General features: G+C 37.7%; 1 protein-coding gene across 4 annotated transcripts in view; it reads left to right on the top strand.

Moving 5' to 3' along the window:
• The window catches only part of TTBK2 (tau tubulin kinase 2), a 145,782-nt gene that overhangs the window by 70,670 nt on the left and 51,172 nt on the right, over positions 1–23,940 (top strand). For 3 of the 4 annotated variants that reach the window (XM_027084066.1, XM_027084067.1, XM_027084068.1), the window contains 5 exons: positions 4,244–4,384; positions 5,882–5,986; positions 16,876–16,941; positions 21,117–21,209; positions 22,329–22,454. In XM_027084066.1, the coding sequence (XP_026939867.1) occupies positions 4,244–4,384; positions 5,882–5,986; positions 16,876–16,941; positions 21,117–21,209; positions 22,329–22,454 (531 nt within the window). Of the gene's footprint in view, positions 1–4,243; positions 4,385–5,881; positions 5,987–11,496; positions 11,666–16,875; positions 16,942–21,116; positions 21,210–22,328; positions 22,455–23,940 lie in introns of those variants that run through there. The other variant, XM_027084069.1, reaches the window with a different exon arrangement.

Below are 23,940 nucleotides of genomic sequence, written 5' to 3'. Positions count from 1 at the left end.
GTATGTGGACCTCTCACTGCTGTGGCCTCTCCCGTTGCGGAGCACAGGCTCCGGACGCGCAGGCTCAGCGGCCACGGCTCACGGGCCCAGCCGCTCCATGGCATGTGGGATCTTCCCGGACCGGGGCACGAACCCGTCTCCTCTGCATCGGCAGGTGGACTCCCAACCACTGCGCCACCAGGGAAGCCCAACTGCTATATATTTTGAAACTTTTTATTATTGTGGAAAAATTAAACATAAAAGTAGAGCGAATAGTATAATGAATATCTATGTACTCACCACCCAGCTTCAGTCATCATCAATATATGGCCAATCTTGGGCTTCCCTGGTGGCGCAGTGGTTGGGAGTCCGCCTGCCAATGCAGGGGAGACGGGTTCGTGCCCTGGTCCGGGAAGATTCCACATGCCGTGGAGTGGCTGGGCCCGTGAGCCGTGGCCGCTGAGCCTGCGCGTCCAGAGCCTGTGCTCCGCAACGGGAGAGGCCACAGCAGTGAGAGGCCCGCGTACTGAAAAAAAAAAAAAAATGGCCAATCTTATCTGAGGTGTAGTCTCCCTTTCCTCTCCTTCCCCAGATAATTTCAAAGAAAATCCAAGGCATATTTTATCTGTAAGTATATCAATATATATTTCTAAGAGTCAAGGATTCTTTTTTTCCCACTGTTAACCATAATGCACAATAGTATCTTAATAACATCAATTATCAAGTCAATCTTTAGATTTTCTTGATTGATTCTCTCCCTTATTATTATTTTTTATATTTGTTTTACTTGAATCTGGTTCCAGACAAGGTTCACACATTGTATTTTGTGCATACATATCTCTTAAGCCTCTTTTAATCTTTAGGTTCCCTCTCATTTTTTTTTCTTACAGTTTTCTTTTTGTTGTTTGTATTGTCATTGATAAAAACAGAGTCATTCGTCATGCAGAAGTTTCCATATTCTGGATTTTGCTGATTGTCTCCATGTGGTGATATTTAACATGTTCTTCTGTCTCCTGTATTTTCTATAAACTTGTGATTAGATCAGATTCCACTTTTGTTTTATTTGGCTAGAATACTTCAGAGGTGGGTTGTGTGCTTCCTATTTATATCACATCAGTAGGCAGTGTCTGGTGGTCTCTCTTTTAGTTATGTTAAGATTGATCAGTGAGGTTTCAGGGCCATCAGCCTCTCCATCCATTTTAAAGTTCCCAGTGATTTTTCTTTTAGGTTTTATCAACCCATTAGTAACCACTGCCTAGATTCATTACTTCAGTGGGGTTGCAAATAACACTGTTGTAATTTTATAATTTCTTCTTTATTAGCTGGAATTCTTTAAAAAGCACTCCACCAACTATCAGGTTATCCTAAGGTACATTTCACACAGAAGGGAAGGACTAATGTTTGATTCTTTTATTTAAAAGTTTTCAGAATAATGAGTTGGTTCCTCAGTAGGGAACCTTGATAGCATCCTTACTTTCTGATTCCTCTTAATTATAAATGGTATTTAGAGATGACAGTCTAGGTGCTATGGGTGCCTGCTGCAGTTGGGTTGGTCATTGTTTTAAATTCTTTTCAAGTGGATAGGTTCAGGATTTTTTTTTTTAAAGAAAAAATATATCATAGTTCATACTGATATTTCCAGTTCAAATTTGTGGTGATAGAATTGCTGGCATGTAACTTCTTTGATTTTGTGGCGATAGAATTGCTGGCATGTAACTTCTTTGATTTTATATTTTCATCTCTTTGCCTAATATATGTGGATGAAATGATATGGTTAGAATTTACATGAGAATAATCCAGTATATGTGTGTAGGAAGGGAGATGTTGTGTGTTGCATAGGGGGAGGGGAGGAGTGGATAACAGATGAAACAAGATTGGCCGTTAATTGATAATTGTTAATTCTGGGTGATGGATAGGTATATGAGAGTTCATTCTTTTTTTAGTGGCTGCATAACAGTCAGTAAGATGACTGAACCATAATTTATTTAACCATTTCATTTATTGATGGATGTATAGGTTGTTTTAAGTTTTTATCTATAACAAATAATAATCACCTGTAATATATAGCCTGAAGTATAATTTGGTGGATCAACCTGCATGTATGTACCATGTTAATAATTCTTTTCCCCATACCCTTGCCAGCTTTGTTTTTATCTTCTCAGATTTTAATTGATACCTTAGATTTATGTTTTAAAAGATTTAAAATTTAAAAAGCATTACTAATATCATAAATGCACTTTAATTGATTTCCTTTCAGAAACTTTTGTGATGGCAGAATTTGTTTACAAATAAAGTTCCAGTATTACCTTAGGTATATATTTGGCAGTCAAAATACTGATTTTTGAAGGAAAAAATTATTGAAATGCTAATAAAAGTTATTAGGTACGTGAACTCATGGGATTATAAAACTCATTGCCCTAGATTATCAGTCATTTTACATTTGCTGAGGATGTAGAGAACAATAAAATAAATTCCACTAACATTAAAAAATAATAAAAAAGTTAACTACCAATTAATGCTGTGGGAAAACCTCATTTTTAAAGAGGATATGAAGTATTAAAGGCTCCTGACTTTTCTGTAATTTTTCAATTCTTGTATTACTTGATTACTATTTAATATTTTATTTTAAATGGTATTTAAGTCACTTAAGAATTTATTACTTTTTCAGAAGTGAATTAACTGTCTTTAGTTGAGGTAATGGTATTAGTCGTATTAATCCCAAACATACACTATAAAATTTTGGGTATAGAAAGATTAGGATGTTTAAAATTCCCTTGTGATATAGGAACCAGTTTCCATTCTTTGGGAGGTGGAACTGCAGCATCCTAGCCTGCTCTTCTCATCAGATTTCTTGTTTGAAACCTATGCAATGAGGAATCTTCTGGGTAGAGCAGCACTGTGCAGTGGAAAAAGAACACTTTCCAGTCAAACAGACTTAGATTTGAAGAACAGTTTTACCTTAACAGGTCAGAATTATTTAAAGTCTCTGAGCCTCAGTTTCCTCATCTGTAAAACAGGAATAACTTCTATTTAGGGTGCTAAGGACTAAATACAGTCATGAATGTAATACATCTGGCACAAGCTAGATAAAATCATTGCTTTTATCTACTGCTATAAGTAATCGAGTGTTTGTTTCATATCATTTTTATTTATAATAACAGTAATTAGCATTTATTGAGTACCTAGTGTGTGCCAGACAGTATTCTAAACACTACATGGATCTTGTTTAATCCTTACAAAACAGTGTAAGGTAGGTATTATGGGCCCCATTTTATAAGGAAACTGTGACACAGAAAAATTAAGTAGTTTGTATAGGAATATGTTAGGCAATAATGAGGAATTACTTCCCTGTGTATATATCTTTTTTCTTAAAGCTTTTTTTTTTAATTAATTAATTTATTTTTTGTCTGTGTTGGGTCTTCATTTCTGTGCAAGGGCTTTCTCTAGTTGTGGCAAGCGGGGGCCACTCTTCATCGCGGTGCGCGGGCCTCTCACTGTTGCAGCCTCTCTTGTTGCGGAGCACAGGCTCCAGACGCGCAGGCTCAGTAGTCGTGGCTCACGGGCCCAGTTGCTCCGTGGCATGTGGGATCTTCCCAGACCAGGGCTCGAACCCGTGTCCCCTGCATCGGCAGGCAGACTCCCAACCACTGCGCCACCAGGGAAGCCCGTATATATCTTTTTTAAGTAATCAAGACTATATTTTGTTATAACATCAGTGACAAAGGAAACGTGATGACTCAGAAACATATTATAGACGTAGAATAGACAAAGACAAATACTGTATGATATCACTTATATGTGGAATCTAAAAAATACAATAAACTAGTGAATAAAACCAAAAAGAAGCAGACTCACAGATATAGAGAACAAACTAGTGGTTACCAGTGGGGAGCGGGGAGAGAGGGGGTAGGGGCAGTATAGGGATAGGAGATTTTTAAAAAGGGTTATTATGGCATTATATGAAATCATGTATGAAACTTTAGAAAATTGTGAAGTTCTATAGAATTTAAAGAATCCTTCATTCAGAAAAAAAAAGTTAAAAAGAAACATAATATGTTAAAAAAAACTTTGGTTATTCTTAAATTTCTCCGAAATGTTCATGCGTTATCTTAAGAGAATCTCTTCTCCTGAGTGAGAGGCTCATGATTCAGGTAAAATCCTTGCTATTTCAGTCAAAACATTTTTTAATGGTAAATGAGCAATTCTCTACTCTTCTCTTATACATTTAGTACAGTACTTGAAAGTGTTTATTTGGTTTCCACAGGGTCGGAATCTGGCAGATCTACGCCGTAGCCAGTCCCGGGGCACATTCACCATTAGCACTACTCTTCGGTTGGGTAGACAGATTCTGGAGTCTATTGAGAGCATCCATTCTGTGGGATTCTTGCACAGAGACATCAAACCGGTAGGGAGCCTTTTCCTCCAGATCACAGAATGAGTTTGCTTGGTACTCTTAATCTTATGATGGGACACAGTAAATTACAAATGTAGCTTTCTATATTAAATACAAGGTAGTATTTTAATTTCTGTGGCAAAGATGTAAACTTAAAGTACATGTAACTTGCCTTTTAATTAAAAAAAATGATAATTACAAACTATAACTTATAATAAAGAACTTTTCTCATACAATGAAAATGTTGCTCAGCAGCCAAATTAAAAATTATTAATGCTTCACTATTATTATTATATGTGTTAACATTGTCAGTTACTTAGCCTTACACCTAAATTAATAGTTATTCTTTGGATTTCTTTTTCCTGATATTGGTTAAAAATATATACATACGTTGCTTTTAGATGTTGGCATTGTGTTCTTTGAACTATTTCTCAAGTGACAAATTATACTTATAAGAAACCATCAATTATGAAGGAGCTTGATTTTTCTCCTGAGTGCTACAGTGCCAATATATAGTATTTTTTTCTATTCTGTCTTTTCTTAGAGATTGTCATTTCTGTAACTGTGAAATATGTCTTTATTTTCTCTTTCTTGGTTTTTGTATTACAAGGAGAAATGACCCATTTCTGATATGCTGTATTTACTATAAATTTATCATATGTTGGTTGTTGCAGTTGAAAATTATTTCCGTCTGTTGCTACATGATTTCTAAAATTAAACAGTTTACATGAAAAATGCCAACTAAAATTAACATAGTTGAGTCAGACTTAATGTAACATAGATTTCTCCTGCTTTTATTTTTATGTCAAGTTAAACGTCATTATTTGAAAACCATGGTGATTGAAGAGTTTCCATTTTGATTAGAAAGCTCCCTAAGTAGAACAGTATTTTAAAATAAAACAGTATTTTAAAATAAAAGCTAACAATTCTATAACAATTTGACTTTTGACTTTAAAAAGAAAAATTCCCTTATATACCTGCCTTTGCAAGTTTGTGGTCATTTAATGTTACATTTATTTTTATTAAGGGAAGAATGCAGAGTGTATTTTCCTTAAGTCTGTTTTGAAATGTGTCCTTGAATTGTATTTTAATTTTTACATGTAGTGAAATTCAGGTTCATGATGCTTATAGGAAATTCATTTCAATTTCTGAACTATGTATTCTATTTTGTTCACTCCTCGTTCCTCCCATTTTAAAAAGTAAGTAGTGACTTAGACTAGAATTTCAAGGAACTTAGAGTACTGATTCCAGTTAAGTCAGTGTTGTGTTTTATGTAAATTTATAGTCACATAAAATTTTTGTTCCTCAAAGTTCACCTGATTCTAGGCATTAATAGAACCCACAGCAAAATTATGTATTAATATCCAGTAAACATCATTGACTAGAATAGTATATTTGGGACATGTGTATTATATAGAGTTTAAATAGAAGAATTAAAATAGAGGAAGGATAAGGTATAAGGGCTAAGTATAATAATAATATGTATATTTTCCTTCTTTATTTTTCTAGTCAAACTTTGCCATGGGTCGCTTTCCTAGTACATGTAGGAAATGTTACATGCTTGATTTTGGCTTGGCTCGACAATTTACCAATTCCTGTGGTGACGTCAGACCAGTAAGATTTTTCATGTTATTATTAAATATTTGAGAATTAACTTATTATTTATAGTGTCATGCTTTTTAAAGAAATGCTAATTGTGTATCAGAATGGATGTCATCCAAGAAGTATCATATAGATTTTATGATTACTTTATAGATGGTGTTAATTAATTTTATTATTGAGAGTTGTGGCTTTTAAAAACATGTACATTAGACGCAGATTTAGAGTGGTCTTATAAGAACACACATTACCACTTTAGCATCAAGGGTCTTTTTTGCAGTCTGAGTCTCTGTACATCCTGTACTTCTATTTCAGTTACCGTATTTTTCATACCCAGAATTTCCATTTGGTTCTTTTTAAAAATTTCTCTTTAGTGATATTCTCTATTTGATATGGCATTGTAATTACACTTTCCTTACTTCTTTAAGTAAGGAAAGCTTTCCTTTATTTCTTTGAACATATTTATAATGCCTACTTTGAAATCTTCTCCTGTTATATCCAACAGGAGAAGAATGTAGTCATTCTTATAGTCAGTTTCTGTTGCCTACTTTTTTTTTTACATGTATGGGTCACACTTTCCTGTTTCTTTGCATGTCTTATATTTTTTTGTTGTTGGAAACTGGACATTTTAGATAATATATTATAGCAATTCTGGGTACTGGTCCTCCCTTCCAGGGCTTGTTAGTGTTATTTGCTTATTTATATGTTTAGTGACTGACTAGATTATTTTATCCTTCCCCCCCATCCCAGCACATAGTGTTAAGTTTCTCTCTCTCTTTTTTTAAAATAAATTTATTTATTTATTTGGCTGTGTTGGGTCTTCATTTCTGTGCGAGGGCTTTCTCTAGTTGCGGCGAACAGGGGCCACTCTTCATCGCGGTGCACGGGCCTCTCACTGTCGCGGCCTCTCTTGTTGCGGAGCACAGGCTCCAGACGCGCAGGCTCAGTAGCTGTGGCTCACGGGCCCAGTTGCTCCGCAGCACGTGGGATCCTCCCAGACCAGGCCTCGAACCCACATCCCCCGCATTGGCAGGCAGACTCTCAATCACTGCGCTACCAGGGAAGCCCTGTTAAGTCTCTCTTGTTGCCCCTCAGGGAGGTGCAGCTTTAGGTCTGCCCATTGTCACCCTGGAATGACAGTGGTACTGGTAGGGCTCTCCTCCACACTTTTTCTGACCACATCCAGTTATTAAACCTGCTGATTGCTGGCTGATTGCTCTGTTGCTTAAAACAGTGCCCCAAGACGTACATTCCTTGACAGACTAATCCAATCAAATTGTGGCTCCTAAAATGGAATAGTTTGGGGTTTTTTTGGCCGCTGCTGCAGGGTTAGTTCCTTGACCAGGAATTGAACCTGGGCCCTCAGCAGTGAGACCGCAGAGTCCTAACCACTGGACTGGCAGGGAATTCCCTTCTGAGGTTATAGTTTGATGTTTGTTCTGACCCCAGATGGGCTCCCCCACCTGTCTTGTTCCCCTGGTTCTCACCTGGCCAGCCTGTGGTCTAGGCTGTATCCTCAGATCCACAAATCCTCCCAATTCTCTGTACTATAACCTCCACTATTAATGAGAGGGTCTTAAGTTTAATTAACTTCACTGTTGCAAATGAAATAAGTTCCTTTGGGAAGAGATTGGGAGATAAACTTTTTTACGGCGTTCTTCTGTCCGCAGACAAAATCTCTGACCGAGGGCTCTGGGGTTGGGGGTGAGGACTATGGCAGACTTCTCTCTGAGTGACATCCTCTCTTGGGAGCAGGGCCCTCTGGTTGAGATTGGGACAGTAGCCTGAGGTCTCTTGGCTTGACTCTCCTGGCATGGAACCACTGCTTCATGAGCCAGGTGAAGGGCTTTTGGGGCCCCAGTATTTTCAGCACATCATGCCCAGGGTAGAGCCTTCATTCCATGAGTGGAAGCTGGGTGCAAGAAAGGGGCTTCCACCTCTGTACCACGCTTGCCCATGACAGCCTTGTCAGCAACAGGCAGCTGGGAGAAGATGAGAAATGCTGAAGTCCTGCTCCTACACGAAGAAAGCCCTCTGGCTCGGAACTGGGGAAGGAAGGAGCCCTGTGTTCTCGGCTGCAGCATCCTGGAGTGGAGCCACCCCTGCTGATCTGGAAGAGAGGAAGGAGGGGGAGCGGTTTTGGTTCAAATACCGTAGACTCTAGCTTTTCTTACTGACTTTTCATGAATATGAAATAGCTGTTTCATCATTTGTTGTTTGCTTGAAGGACCATTTCCAGAGGCTATGGTTATTTTTTTAAATTGTTTTTACCAGTTTTACTGGGGAGCAGGTCGTTAGAGCTCCTCATATTGTCATACTGGCAGTTGATCTCCCCCTACAGTTCTCTAATGTCTACTTTTTTTTAAAATTTATTTTTTAATTGAAGTATAGTTGATACAATGTTGTGTTATAATGTCTACTTTTATACTTTTTGTTTCAACTTGGTACTATGATTTTCATTTCTAGCAGATTAGTTGCACAGAAGTTGAAACACTGGTTTTGAATGAGCTAATAACTATATAATAACAGACTGTATACAATAAATGTAAATTATATTTAAAATATAGGCACATGAAAATTTAAGCACCTAGAAATTATAAGACAGTCTTTTTGGTTCCAGTGAAGGTCTTGCATTAATAGATAGCAAGGCAGGTGATGATTTTGGGTCCAGTGCAGCTTATTAGACTTGAATATATTTCTGGAGTCTCATTTCTATTCCAAGTATCTTTTTTTTTTTAGTTTTTAGAATATTATGAGGTTATTATTTATTCACTTATAAAACACTTATTAAATGAGCACAGATTATGTGTGAGGCATGGATCTAGGTGCTGGGACTGCAGCAGTGAACAGCAGACCAAAATGAGGTTCTTATGGAGGTTATATTTTAGTGGTGAAGACAGATAATATACAAATAAATACATAATTTTAGATTGTGATAAATTCTACAAAAAAAAAAACAGCAGAAAGCAGGGTATTGACGTAGAGAGTGATGGGCAGTGAGGCTAGGAGACTATTTTAGACGTATTAGTTAGAAAAGACTTCTCTAAGGAGGTATTTAGTCGAGAGTTGAATGAAGTATGAGAGCAGGCTGTGTGATTTTCTGGAAAGAGAGTGCTCCAGGCAAAGGGAGCAGCAAGTGCAGAGACTGAGGCAGAGTAAGTTTGGTATATTCAAGGAAAAGTGGGGAGGCCACTGTGGCTGTAGCATGGCATAGCATAGTGTGGTGGGTAAGTGGAGAGAGACGAGTTTAGGAGGTTGGTAGGCCCCAGAATGTGAATGATTTTGCCAAGAGATGGATTTTATTCTAAGTGTGATAGGAAGCAGGGTTGTTGCATAATATGTTACATGCTCTGTCAATAAGCTAACTATAGAGTTATATACAGAAGTAGGTTATATTTAAAACTTAGCCACATGAGAATTTAAGTGCCTTGAAATTGTGGAAGACTATCTTCAGTTCTATCAATGTTCTTGTATTAATTGGTATTTGGGCAGGTAAAGAAATTAGTTTCTATGTAGTGTATTGGATTTGAATATATTTCTGGAATCCCACTTCTATTCTGAACAGCAGTTTTTCAATTCTTAGGACTTTTTTTTTTTTTTTTTATCACTCTGTGAAGAAGAGACTATTGAGAGCAAGAGTAGAATCAGAAAGACAAGTTAAAAGGCTAATGCCATGGTCCAGTGGTCATTGCTGGTGGCTGGGACTTAGGGCATTAGGGTGGTACAATGAACATGTGGAAAATGCTTATATTTAGGATATGTTTTTTTTTTTTTTTTCTTTTAAATTTTTGTCTGTGTTGGGTCTTCGCCGATGCTCATGGGTTTTCTCTAGTTGCAGCAAGCAGGGGCTACTCTTCGTTGCAGTGTGCGGGCCTCTCATTGTCATAGCTTCCCTTGTTGCAGAGCACAAGCTCCAGAGTGCAGGCCCAGTAGTCGTGGCTCACTAGCCCAGTTACTCCGTGGGCATGCGGGATCCTCCCAGACCAGGGATCGAACCCGTGTCCCCTGCATTGGCAGGCAGACTCCCAACCACTGCACCACCGGGGAAGCCCTAGGATATGTTTTAAAGACGTATTTAACAGGACTTCCTTCTGGATTTGATACTGAAATGTGAAGGGAAAAGAAGAGTCAAGAATGACTTCTAAGTTTTTGTCCTGAAACCATGATAGAGATGAAGGCTGAAGTGTGGGAAAACGGAAGTTTTATGAGGGTAAAACGGAAGTTCTCTCTTTTTTTTTTTTTAAAGCTCAGTTTTTTTTTTTTTTAATTTTTAAAATTTTTAAATTTTTCGCTGCATTGGGTCTTCATTGCTGCGCACGGGCTTTCTCTAATTGCAGTAAGCGCGGGCCACACTTCGTTGCGGTACACGGGCTTCTCATTGCGGTGGCTTCTCTTGTTGTGGAGCACAGGCTCTAGGCACGTGGGCTTCAGTAGTTGTGGCTCGAGGGCCCTAGAGTGCAGGCTCAGTAGTTGTGGCGCATGGCCTTAGTTGCTCTGCAGCATGTGGGATCCTTCCAGACCAGGGATTGAACTCGTGTCCCCTGCAATGACAGGCGGATTCTTAACCACTGCACCACCAGGGAAGTCCCCGGAAGTTCTATTTTCTAAAAGTTAAGTTTAAAATGCCTCTTAGGTTCTAGATGGAAATAATAAGAAGTTGACTTGATATAGTAATCTGTAGCTCAAAGGAGATTATCAGGGATGGAGATAATATAAATTTAAGAATCATTTGCTCCCAATGTTTAAACATAAATGGTAATTTAAAAAAATGGAACTAGGTTAGATCAGCTAGGGAAAAGGTATAGCTAGAAAAGAGGAGAGGTCTGAGTCTGAGCCGTTGAGACACTTTAGCAACTCGATAATGGATAGAAAAGAACTATGAATTAGCAAAGAACAGTGGGGAGGAGGATTGGCCAGTGAGGTAGGAGGAAAATCAGGAGAGTGTGGTATCTTGAGAGCCAAGTGAAGAAAATGCTTCAAATATGTGGGGTGCTACTGATGCTACTGATAGGTCAAGGAAGGTAGGAGAACTGAGAACTGATCATCTGGATTTGGCAAGATGGAAGTGACTGGTGACTTTTATAAAAGTGGTTCTGTAGAGCAATGAAAACTTAATTGGAGTAGGTTAAAGAAAGTGTTGGGGAGAGGATGTGGAGAAAGGGAATATAAGTAAAACAAGGAAGTAGTTGTAAGGGAAGTAAAATCCTTCCCTCCTTCCCTAGTTTATTTTTTTTTAACTTCAGCTATTGTAGCATGCTCGTGTTCTAATATTAGTAGTGCTCCAGGAGACATGAAAAAAATTGATGATGTAGGACAGAGCAGGAACAATCATAGGAGCCAAGTTCTGGCAAGCTGTTAGGGGAAGGAATCCTGGCACAATGGTGAGGGTAGCCCATTATTAGAGCAAGAACACTTCTTCCACTGTAACTGAGAAAAGGTAGAATAAATGGACATAGATACAGGTAGGCATTTAGATTTGGTGGTGGAAGTTGAAGTTCTCTCATGGCTTTTATTTTCTCAGTGAAGAAAGAGACAAGGCCTTTTGCTGAGAGTGCAAAATGGTGTTGGAGGTTGAGGAGAGAAGAGCACGTGTGAAATAGTTATCATGGAAGGGGAGAGAGCAAACTGACTGGGAAAATATAATAGATTGCTGGGCTGTGCTGAAAGCTCATTTGAGTATGATGGTAATTTAAGGTAAGATTGTCAGTACAATCCTTTTTCTCCATATACTTTTTTTTTTTTTTTTTTTTTTTTTGCTGTACGCGGGCCTCTCACTGCTGTGGCCTCTCCCGCTGCAGAGCACAGGCTCTGGACGCGCAGGCTCAGTGGCCATGGCTCACGCGCCCAGCCGCTCCGCAGCATGTGGGATCTTCCCGGACCGGGGCACGAACCCGTATCCCCTGCATCGGCAGGCGGACTCTCAACCACTGCGCCACCAGGGAAGCCCTCTCCATATACTTTTAAATGCTTGTTTACAGGTACAGTTTCGTCTATGAATTGAGTTTAACCGGGGTTGGGGTCAGGTTAGCACTATGGAAGAAAGAGGGAATATCATTGTGGTTGAATGTAGCCCAGGCTGTGTAAGGAGTTAACTTTCCCTTTATTTATGTGTTAATAGCTAGTTCCTTTTAGAGTTTTTATGCCAGTAGGATTTCATAATTTTCTTTAAAACTCTTAAATCTCAAGTAAAATTACTTTCTTACTTTTTGGATCATAATTATGATTGAAATCATTTTCTTATATTGTTCCACTAATATAAAATCAAAAGTTGCTTGGGTAGATTTCTTTTATATAGTACAATTTTGTTTATTTATTGCTTTTAAGAAACTTGAATTGAGTTGCTTGGATTCTCTAGGTATGCCATCATGTTATCTGCAAAAACCAATATTTCCTTTTTTTTTTTTTTGCCTTGCTATGTGTATTCTAGAAGAGTGTAAAAAACATATATAAAAATTTTAAGGAAGAATGTCAAAACATCCATGGCCTCCATCTAAGTTAAGAAATAGTTCATTACCACCTTAGAAGTGTTCTGTGGGTCGATCACTTCCTGATCACATCCCTTTTCCTTCTTCGAGCTCCTTCAATGGAGCTTACCGTGAAGATGGAAGTGTCTGTATGTGTACTGTCTTATATGATAGCCACTGGCTACATGTGGCTATTGAGCACTTGAATTGTGGCCAGAGCAAGTGAGGAACTGAATTTTAAATTTCATTTAGTTTTAAGTTGCTATTATAGTGGCCATTGCAGCCATAACCTACATTCTATATTTTGCATTAACCAGTCCCTTACTTTGCTTTCTTCGTTCTTCTATAGGCCCGAGGGTACTTGTTTTGGAGTATGGAGCAGATTCAGGGAGCTGTTGTAAAATAGTACAGTTATCATGTACCCTTCACCTAGCTTCCCCCGATGATGACATCTTACATAATCATAATACGTTGTCAAAACTAAGAAACTGTTATTGGTATACTATTATTAACTCAAGTACAAACCTGAGTCAGATTTCACTATTTTTTACATACACTTTTCCTTTCAGGGGAGGGGTGGTATATGAAATTTTATCACACACGTAGATTCATATAACCAACAGCCCAATCAGGATATAAAACTATTCCATCACCACAGAGAAACTCCCTCAAAACATAAATGTGTATTTATTTTTCCAAACTTATGATATAGGATTGTCAGTCAGAATGCATTACAAAGGGAATGATGGATCCTATCTGTTACACTAGCGATACTAGCAAGTTGTTTATGTGGTTGGTTTTGAGAGCCTCTACTGTTTTTTGTTTGTTTGTTTTTTATGAATTTATTTATTAACTTATTTTTGGCTGTGTTGGGTCTTCGTTGCTGCGTGCGGGCTTTATCTAGTTGCGGTGAGTGGGGGCTACTCTTTGTTGCAGTGCGCGGGCTTCTCACTGTGGTGGTTTCTCTTGTTGCGGAGCACGGGCTCTAGGCGTGGAGGCGTCAGTAGTTGTGGCACGTGGGAGAGCCTCTACTGTCTATGACCTTTAAGATGTATTAGTTGTATCAAATAGGGATGTGAGATAAAAAGGACTTGTGGGCTTCCCTGGTGGCGCAGTGGTTGAGAGTCCGCCTGCCAATGCAGGGGACACGGGTTCATGCCCAGGTCCGAGAAGATCCCACATGCCGCGGAGCAGCTGGGCCCGTGAGCCATGGCCGCTGAGCCTGTGCCTCCGGAGCCTGTGCTCCGCAATGGGAGAGGCCACAACAGTGAGAGGCCCACGTACCGCAAAAAAAAAAAAAAAAAAAAGGAGTAGTGTGTGTCTCTGTATATATATTTGCAGTACTTTGGTCCATACAGTTTTGGAGTTGAACTTCTATTTACTTAGTGATTTGAATCTGCATGTTCATGTTTTCCCTCCTGGTTTAGAGGATGCCTCAGTTTCTTTAGCCCTTGAGCTGGCATCTTACATTGGCCCTTTGTGTCTAAGCTCTTGGAATGCCATGTTTTCTCTTGCTGCTTCCTTCTTAACCATTCAGCTGAAACTTCCAGTGCCTAGGGCTATAGTGTCCTACTTAAGAAAAAATTTTAAATGTTACCATTCCAGAATTTGATCTATTTTCTTATTTCCATTGAGGGTTTTATTACATAGTTCTTTATTACATAGTTATTATAAAATATTGGCTCTATTCCCTGCGCTATATAATACTTCCTTTTAGCTTATTTATTTTATATATAGTAATTTGTATCTCTTAATCACCTACCCCTGTCTCACCCCCTCCCCATTTTTCTCCCCAGTGGTAACCACAGTTTATTCTCTTTGTCTGTAAGTCTGTTTCAGTTTTTTGTTTTTGTTTTTTTTTTTTGCGGTACGCGGGCCTCTCACTGTTGTGGCCGCTCCCGTTGCGGAGCACAGGCTCCGGACGCGCAAGCTCAGAGGCCATGGCTCACGGGCCTAGCCGCTCCACAGCATGTGGGATCTTCCTGGACTGGGGCACGAACTCGTGTCCCCTGCATCGGCAGGTGGACTCTCAACCACTGCGCCACTAGGGAAGCCCCCTGTTTCAGTTTTTTTATATTCATTTGTTTGTTTCATTTTTTAGATTCCACATATAAGTGATAACATACAGTATTTGTCGTTCTCTATATGATTTATTTCACTAAGCATAATACCCTTCAGGTTCATCATGTTGTTGCAAGTGGTAAAATTTTATTCTTTTTAAGGCTGAGTAATATTCCTGTGTGTGTGTGTGTGTGTGTGTGTGTGTGTGTGTGTGTGACATCTTCCTTATCTATTCATAAGTTGATGGACACTTAGAGTGCTTCTATATCTTGGCTATTGTAAATAATGCTGCTACGAACATTGAGGTGCATGTATCTTTTTGAATTAGTGTTTTCATTTTCTTTGGATATATACCCAGGAGTGGAATTTCTAGATCATATTGTCTATGAGCTATTTTTAGTTTTTTTTGGAATCTCCAGACTATTTTTCATAGTGGCTGCATCAATTTACATTCCCACTAACAGTGTATGAGGGTTCCCTTTCTTCCCTGTCCTCACCAACATTTATTATATGTGTTCTTTTTGATGATAGCCATTCTAACAGGTGTGGTTTTGATTTGGATTTCCCTGATGATTAGCAGTGTTGAGTGTCTTTTCATGTGCTTCTTGGCCATCTATATGTCTTCTCTGGAAAAATATGTATTCAGGTTTTCTGCCTATTTTTTAATCGGGTTTTTTTTTTGATACTGAGTTGAATGAGCTGTTTATATATTTTGGATATTAACCCCTATTGGTCATATCATCTGTGAATATTTTCTCCCATTCAGTAGGTTGTCTTTTCATTTTTTCAGTGGTTTCCTTTGCTGTGCAAAAGCTTTTAAGTTTAATTAGGTCCAATTTGTTTACTTTTGCTTTTGTTTCCTTTACCTGACAGATCTCAGAAATTGCTGTGATATATGTCAGTGTCTGCCTATGTTTTCTTCTAAGTAATTTATGATTTCTGGTCTTATATTTAAGTCTTTAATCCATATTGAGTTTATTTTTATATATGGTGTGAGACAATGTTCTAATTTCAATCTTTTACATGTAGCTGTCCAGTTTTCCCAGACCACTTATTGAAGAGACTATCTTTTCTCCATTTATATTCTTGCCTCCTTTGTCATAGATTAATTGACTGTAATTGTGTGGGTTTATTTCTGGGCTCTCTATACTGTTCGATTGAGCTATGTGTCTATTTTTTGTGCCAGTACCATCTGTTTTGATTACTGTAGCTTTGTAGTATAGTCTTAAGTCAGGGAATATGATACCTTCAGCTTTGTTCTTTTTTCTCAAGATTGCTTTGGCTTCTAGGTATTTATTTTAATAAAACATGCTCTTAGGTTACTAACCACTCTCACTTTTTACTTTCTTTTTCTTTAAAGATGTTTTTAAACATAAGTTTTGGAAATATATTCATGTGGTACAAAAAAAAAAGAATTAAAAATTCATCAAAAGTAAACACTTCTGCATTTTGAAAACACACTGTTAAGCAAATGAAAAGTCAAATCACAGACTGGAATAAAATATTTACAAAACACACATCTTACAGAGGACTTTATATCCAAAATCTATAAGCAATTCTCAAAACTCAATAATAAAAAAACAAACCTATAAAAATAAGCAAAAGATTTGGATAGGCATTTCTTTAAAGAATAGATACTACAGATGGCAAATAAGTACATGAACAAATTCTGAACATCTTTAGTTATTAGCGAAATGCAAATTAAAACCACAGTGAGATACCATTACACAGTAATTAGAATAGTTAAACCTAAAACACTAGACAATTCTAAGTTCTAAGGAGGGACAGAAATCAGAGGTTGCCAGCCAGAAACTGGGAGTCAAGGGGATTGACTATAAAGGGCATTAAGGGAACTCTTGGGGTAATAGTACCCAATAATTTAAGTTTATGAATATGTGAATTACATGTGCAGGGAGAGGTACAAGTTGCCACCATCTTTGAATTGAGTTTGAATGATATAGCCAAGACACAAAGATGTTGGCGTCTTATTTTACTTAGACCTCATGGTCTTAATATACTTATTTGTAACCAGAGCCTGAATATTAATGTATATACTATGATGCTTGTCATGAAAGCTTTTATGTTTTCTAATGTACAGAGTTTATTTGTCATAAATCCTACTTTATTTTAAAATGGTAGGAAAAAATGGGATTCATCGGTAACTAAAATGGGACTCACTGATAACTAATACGTTTTAAACATATGATTTAGAGATATTCTCTCTAATTTTTATAATCTCACAATTTTTAAAAGTGTTAGAAATTTAAGTAGTGTTTTCCTCACAGTAATACACGTTTCTCCTTTCTACTTCATGGGCTTAAGTGTGCTGAATCTTATGCTATTTAAAGCTCAGTTACTATTCTTTGCTTGGTTTTGTAGCCTCGAGCTGTGGCAGGCTTTCGAGGGACAGTTCGTTATGCATCAATCAATGCTCATCGGAACAGGGTAGGTATCTGAACTAGAGTCATGGCTGTATAAGCATGCTGATGCTTGAATCAGATTGACTTCTTTACATTAGAGTACAGAGGTGTGGAAAGTGCTTGGGAGCAGAAGGAAAGGTGTTAGAAATACTAATGCATGGTATGATGCATAGTGGATAGATAATAGATGTGTGCAGCTGCATAGAAAATAAAATTTAATTTGGCAGAAAATATAATGGCTAATTATATATATGTCTATGGAGAATCTTGTGTCCTTAATTAGATATAAGTATTAAATTTACTATAGAATTTTGAAGAAAGAAAATATCTGTGTTCTATTTCAAGAAGTTATTTGGGAATTCATGCTATCAGTACTTAACGAAGGAGGTCATTTTATCTGTAATATACATCTAATCTGTGATATTCCCTTCTCCATCAAACTTGTTTTCATGAAGATCTAAAATATAGCAACTTAAAATTTTTTTTTCGTCTTAGTACATTATACCTCTCCTCTTGGGTTAAATTAAAAAAATTTCTCTCTCTCTTTTTTTAACTTTGATCCTTTTGTTTTGCTCTAAATTTTTTTTCCTCATCCTGAACCTTAGTTATGAATAGGAAAGGTGGGTGGGTACTTTATGGATTCTCAACTGTTGAACTTGTTTGGACAGAGTTGAGAAATATAACAAGTGATTCCTTGATTAAATAAATAGAAATCTTTTCTTGGTCTTTTGTTACCTTATTCTTGTTCTGTGAAGCCAAAACTGCTTTAATAAAAACTTGACCAGGACTTCCCTGGTGGCACAGTGGTTAAGAATCCTACTGCCAATGCAGGGGTCATGGGTTTGAGCCCTGGTCTGGGAAGATCCCACATGCCGCGGAGCAACTAAGCCTGTGTGCCACAACTACTGAGCCTGCGCTCTAGAGCCCACAAGCCACAACTACTGAGCCCATGCGCCACAACTACTGAAACCCGCGTGCCTAGAGCCTGTGCTCCGCAACAGGAGAAGCCACTGCAGTGAGAAGCCTGCGCACCTAAACGAAGAGTAGCCGCCGCTCACCGCAACTAGAGAAAGCCCACACACAGCAACGAAGACCCAACGCAGCCAAAAATAAATAAATTAAAAAAATAATAATAACTTGACCAATGCTAAATGTAATAGGAAGAGAATGCTGTGGTTTTATATGCTATGCTTCAGTTAATTTGGTTTCTTAGGATGTGATTATAAATTGAAAATAGGAAAAGTATTTTTATCAGTGTGTAGCACTCTGCTGAGCATTTTAACTCATTTGGTTTGATTCAGTGTTGTTTTATTTTATGGTATTTAGTTAATTATTCTACCTTGAAAAGAGGTACGCATCTTCCAGATAGATTCTTGCGAAAGTTTAGAAGTACTATGCTTTCTAATTAATTCTATTAAAGAATATGTCCACATTGGAATCTTTGGAATAGGACATTCTTTTTGAGATAAGCATAAACATTTTCAGAGATCATAATAGCTATATAAACATTTTCAAAATAGCTGCTAGAAAGAGATTTTATATATATATATATATATTTTTTTTTTTTTAATTTGAAGAGTAGAGATTTCTTCTAAAAGCCTTTCCAGCATAGAGTGCTCTATCAGTTGCTCTGTTAATCTGCTTATTATTCTTGGTAGAGAAATTTGATAGTATATAGCAGTGGTTCTTACCCTTCATTTCTGCTCCCAACACACCTGAGGAGTAGAATGCTTTACACAGTAACACAGCTTCACAACAGTGATTGTCAGTGTATGTGGTGACACAGGAGTGCAGCTAGTGGAACCTTGAGAGTGTCTTGTCTAATTTAAAAAGAATTCCCAGGGAAAAAAAAAAAGAATTCCCAGGTAATTCTAAAATATACTTCTTTCTTCCATACTCTGTGACCATGATTGGATAATTTCTAAACTTAATACACTGCATTTCTATTTTTTGGGTACCTAAATCTTAAACTTTTTTTTTTTAAGTAAAAGCAAGTTTATTTAGAGAATCTTAAACTTTTAATGTAAATAATTCCCAAACAATACAAGGACTTTTCAAAATACTTGATGAACTCTGTTTACTTCATCTCATTGTTTTCCTTCATTTTAATCCTTTGTTAATATTTGTTTTATGTCAATACTTTGAAGAAATTATTTTACTTTCTTCTGGTTCTATGGTTGCTACTGAGATCTTTGTCCATGTATTGTTGTTACTTTGTATTTAATTTGTCCTTTTTTTCTTGACTACTTTTGATATCTTCTCTGTCTTTGGTGTCCTGCATGTGCCTTGGTGTGGATTTCTTTATATTTACTTTGTTTTGAGATTTGTTTTGCTTCCTGAACATTCACATCTTTCATCTATCCTGGAAGATTCTCAGACATTGCTTGTTTAAATGTTGCCTCTTTTCCTTTCTCTCTGTACCTTTATTTTCATATCTCCAAATTGATGCATACTAAACTTTCTTGTTACATCTTCCATGCCTTTTAAGTTCACTCTCAGGTTTTCTCTTTTGGTCTCTTTTTTGCATTCTAGATAATATCTTCAGATCTGTCTTCCAGTTCATTAATTCTTTTTTTCTGGTGTGCTTGATCAGCCTTTAACCTTGTCCATTGAGTGTGGGTTTTTGTTGGTGGTGGTGGTGGTAGTGTATTGGCCATGCCACGCAGCTTGTGGGATCTCAGTTCCCCGACCGGGGATTGAACCCAGGCCCTTGGCAGTGAAAGCACCTAACCTCTGGACTGCCAGGGAATTCCCTAACCATTCAGTTTCTAATTACATATTTGTGCTTTTTATTTCTAAATGTTCTTTTTAGTCCTTTTATAAATCTAATTGGTCTTTTTATTCGGGGGGAGAGAATATGCTTCCTTTCTTGTGACTTTGATTCTATTTTTTAAACATTTTAAATATCTTATTTCATATTCTATATCTTATAATTCCATTCTGAAATTCTTGGATATCTAATTCTGCTCTTTATAGTTTTTCTTGCCGTTAGTTTATGGTAGCTTGCTTTCTAATATATTTTATAATTTCAAGTAATGAACTTATATTTGGTGGGGCTTTATCTCTAGGAATTCAATGAGGTCTGAATTTAAGGGTATCTTGAGAGGATTTTCATTTGCATCTGTCATTACTGTAGGACAGGATCACCCAGAAAACACTTAATTTCTGGGCCTGTTTTCCTGGACCACACAAACAATATAAATTTAAACCCCAGATCTGAGTGAGGGGTAGTCCTATGGTAACAGATTCTCAGGGCAAATTTTTTTTAACCACTCACTTTATCTGCACTAAAGATAGTCCTTTGAGGGTCCTAGCTATATGTTGGGGGTAGAGGTGGGGAAGTTACAAATCCTGTCCCCTTCATCCTTCATGATTGATAAAACCCATGTTGGTAAACCTATGACAAATGCCCCCAAAATAGCCAAAGCCAGAGCTTCAGTATTAGGTTGCTTCTCATGTTTCCAGCTTTCTTTTAATTTTGGCTCTTAAGATTTCCTTTGCTTTTTTTTTTTTTTAATTATTGTAGTAAAAAACACATAACAGGGCTTCCCTGGTGGTGCAGTCATTGAGAGTCCGCCTGCTAATGCAGGGGACACAGGTTCGTGCCCCGGTCCGGGAAGATCCCACACGCCGCGGAGCGGCTGGGCCCGTGAGCCACGGCTGCTGGGCCTGCGTGTTCCGAGCCTGTGCTCCACAACGGGAGAGGCCACAACAGTGAGAGGCCCGCGTACCGCAAAAAAAAAACCAAACACCCACATAGCATTAAATTTACCACCTTAACCATTTTTAGGTGTACAATTCAGTAGTGTTAAGTATATTCATATTATTGTGCAACAGATTTCTAGAACTTTTTCATTTTGCAACACTGAAACTCTGCACCCACTAAACACTAATTCCCCTTTCCCCTTTCCTCAAAGCCCTTGGCAACCACCTTCCTTTACTAATTAGTGAACTCATTTATTAATTAATGGGCTCTTAATTATTTCCAGCATTTCTGGGTTTTGGGATATTCTTTGTATCAAAAGTTTTTCAGTATATCTGTTGTGTCATGTAGATTGCTGTATAGCTATACAGGTACATAGATATAGCTACCAGATAGTTTTATAGGAAAATGAAACACAATAGTTAGGCCTTAGACAATGTAATGTACTCACAAGGAGTGGTAATGTAATGTGACTGAATTCTCTTTTGCTTATGAAGGAAATGGGAAGACATGATGACCTTTGGTCCTTATTCTACATGTTGGTGGAATTTGTGGTTGGTCAGCTGCCTTGGAGAAAAATAAAGGACAAGGTAATTTTGGAAATGGAAATGGTAGGACTTCCCTGGTGGTTCAGTGGTTAAGACTCCATGCTCCCGGGGTTTCCCTGGTGGTGCAGTGGTTGAGAGTCCGCCTGCCGATGCAGGGGACGTGGGTTCGTGCCCCGGTCCAGGAAGATCCCACATGCCGCGGAGCGGCTAGGCCTGTGAGTCGTGGCCGTTGAGCCTGCGCGTCCGGAGCCTGTGCTCCGCAACGGGAGAGGCCACAACAGTGAGAGGCCTGTGTACCGCAAAAAAAAAAAAAAAAAAAACAAAGAGACTCCATGCTCCCAATTCAGGGGGCCTGGGTTCGATCCCTGGTCAGGGAACTAGATCCCACATGCCACAGCTAAGAGCCTGCATGCTGCAACTAAAGATCCCGCATGCCACAACTAAGACCCGGCACAGCCAAATAAATAAATAAATAAATATTTTTTTAAAAAATAAAGCCTTTAAAAAAGAAATGGAAATGTTAGTTTTGGTAGGGGAAGGAGTAAAAATTTCTGGGTAGGCGTTTTTGTTGAGATTATACTTATGCATAAGAATTAAAAGTTACAAACATTTTCACTGTATCCCAATATGTATATTTTTCTTTCTATGTGCTGATATTAGAGATGTAATTAATGTTATGACTTTTTTTATGTACATGGAGAATAGATACAAATTTAAGTACAATTGTCATTTCTGATTTGACTTCTAGCCCTCCCTCTTAGGTTTTATTATTACTAGTTTTCTTTTTTTCTTTTTTATAAGTCAATTAGGCTTTTAGTTTTTAATTGTCACTTATTGTTCAATTTGAAAACTATAAATGCATGTGTTGATAAAGAAAAGTAGACCAGATTTAAGTTCAGCTCTTTCTTTTGGGGAGCTATGTGTTCACTGATGCAGAACTGTGTTACCCCTTTGGTTCTGCACTACAGTCCCCTCCCCCTGCCGCCTTAAAGCAGTGTGCATTAGGCTGTTAGCTATTAGTAAGAGCTCAGTTCTTGCTTTATGCTTAATTACCCACTGTCTCATTCTGTAGTACATACCCTTGAGACTGTTACTGAGAGGCTCTTAATGTGTAGCTGCCAAGAGAAATTGACTTCGGTTCCTTTTCTCTTTACTTCCCAGGAACAAGTGGGCTCTATTAAGGAGAGGTATGACCACAGGCTTATGTTGAAACATCTCCCTCCAGAATTCAGCATCTTTCTGGACCACATCTCCTCTTTGGATTATTTTACAAAACCAGACTACCAGGTAATCATCTTTGTGAGTTCTGTGGGTTAATTCTCTCTCATTTAGTCTTTCTTCACTCATTGTACTGTTGAGGGTGCTATAAATGAGTATGGGAAGTCCCTAGAATAATACTATTTTAATACATCCTGAGAAATGTGGTTAAATTGACTGATGATGACAGGGTCCACGTCCGCACGTGAGCGCACGTGTGTGTGTTTCCTCCCTTCTGGACGAACATACTTCATTAGAGTTTTAGGTTTGTTCATCATGTAACATTTTAACTGTTCCTGCTGTGGTTCTTCTGGTGTATAGAATTGCTGATAGTTCAAATTATGAAAATCCTATAGCTAATTTATTGACCAGAAGGAAATGTCCAGCTAGGTAATGTGTCTGTCGAGGGCTTGAGGGCTGCATATTGTATGTTAATATGCTATGGGACAGCAGTCAGTGAAGATCACTGGCTCCGTTTTGTCTGTGGTGAGTGAAACATTTCCTCAGAGCATCAGTTAATAAGGCCTTACAAGGGTGACTAGGATTACCACAAATTGCATCCCTAACCCCAACCAGCTAGATTTCAGAAGATTCTGTTGCTCTCAGGGGGAACTTGGTCAGAGCTTAATGCGAGATAATCACTACTACTGAAAATATAAATGCAAAGCACACATTGATTAATAATAATAATAATAAAATATATATTAGTGTATCATTTTTATCTACAAAGGACAACATATAGGCTTTACTGCCTGTTAATGAAAGTTTCATATTCTAAAGTGTTGTCAGTGTCAAAAGACTAAAAGATTGTCTACAGCACAGTGAACTTTTTTGCATATAATAACTAGTTCTTTGTGAAAATGTAGCTTTTGTATAATACGTACAGAATATAAAGCAGAGAGGCAACATACAGCCTTGGGTCCTTAGAGACCTTAAGTAGGTGAGCCTGTGTTATTCTTTTCTACATGGCTATTTGAGTTATAAACTGTATAGGCTAACAAATGGAGGAAATACATTGTATATGAGTCACTTTGGAATATGTTCTCATTTATATTTTATATGGGTTTTCTAAAATGCAGGAGTTCATGTTACTTGCAATAAAATAATGAAATTTTACTTGTAAGCCTAGATTCAGGAGGAGCTAGGAATTGTTACAACTTTCTCATCTTGGGTGCTAATAATTTTTTGGTTGACAAAGTTTGCATGTGAATATTAAAGTTTACATAGTAAAAAAAATTTTAATTACATTCTCTGCTTAGTTATGCCTACAATCTAAAGAAGACTAATGTTCACCAGCTAAAGTTTGAAACTTAGACCTATAATTAATTTAATTTAAATTAACAAAGTATTGTTCTCAGGTTTTTCAGTTGAACATTCTCTAAGGGGAATCTCTGTGTTTCTGTCACCTGATAACAAAACAAAATATAGTAATTTCCCTATTTTAGGAAGAGAGAGAGCAGGCATAACATTTTCATTGTTTCACAGGTTCTATAAATAATCTGCTTCTTTTTTGCTC

The sequence above is a fragment of the Aethalodelphis obliquidens genome, unplaced genomic scaffold (genome assembly GCF_003676395.1).
Source record: "Aethalodelphis obliquidens isolate GAN/ISIS:26980383/991018 unplaced genomic scaffold, ASM367639v1 scaffold51, whole genome shotgun sequence".
Taxonomy (NCBI): domain Eukaryota; kingdom Metazoa; phylum Chordata; class Mammalia; order Artiodactyla; family Delphinidae; genus Aethalodelphis; species Aethalodelphis obliquidens.
The sequence above is the reverse complement of the archived record's forward strand: the minus strand, read 5'-3'. Positions and strand labels throughout refer to the sequence as shown.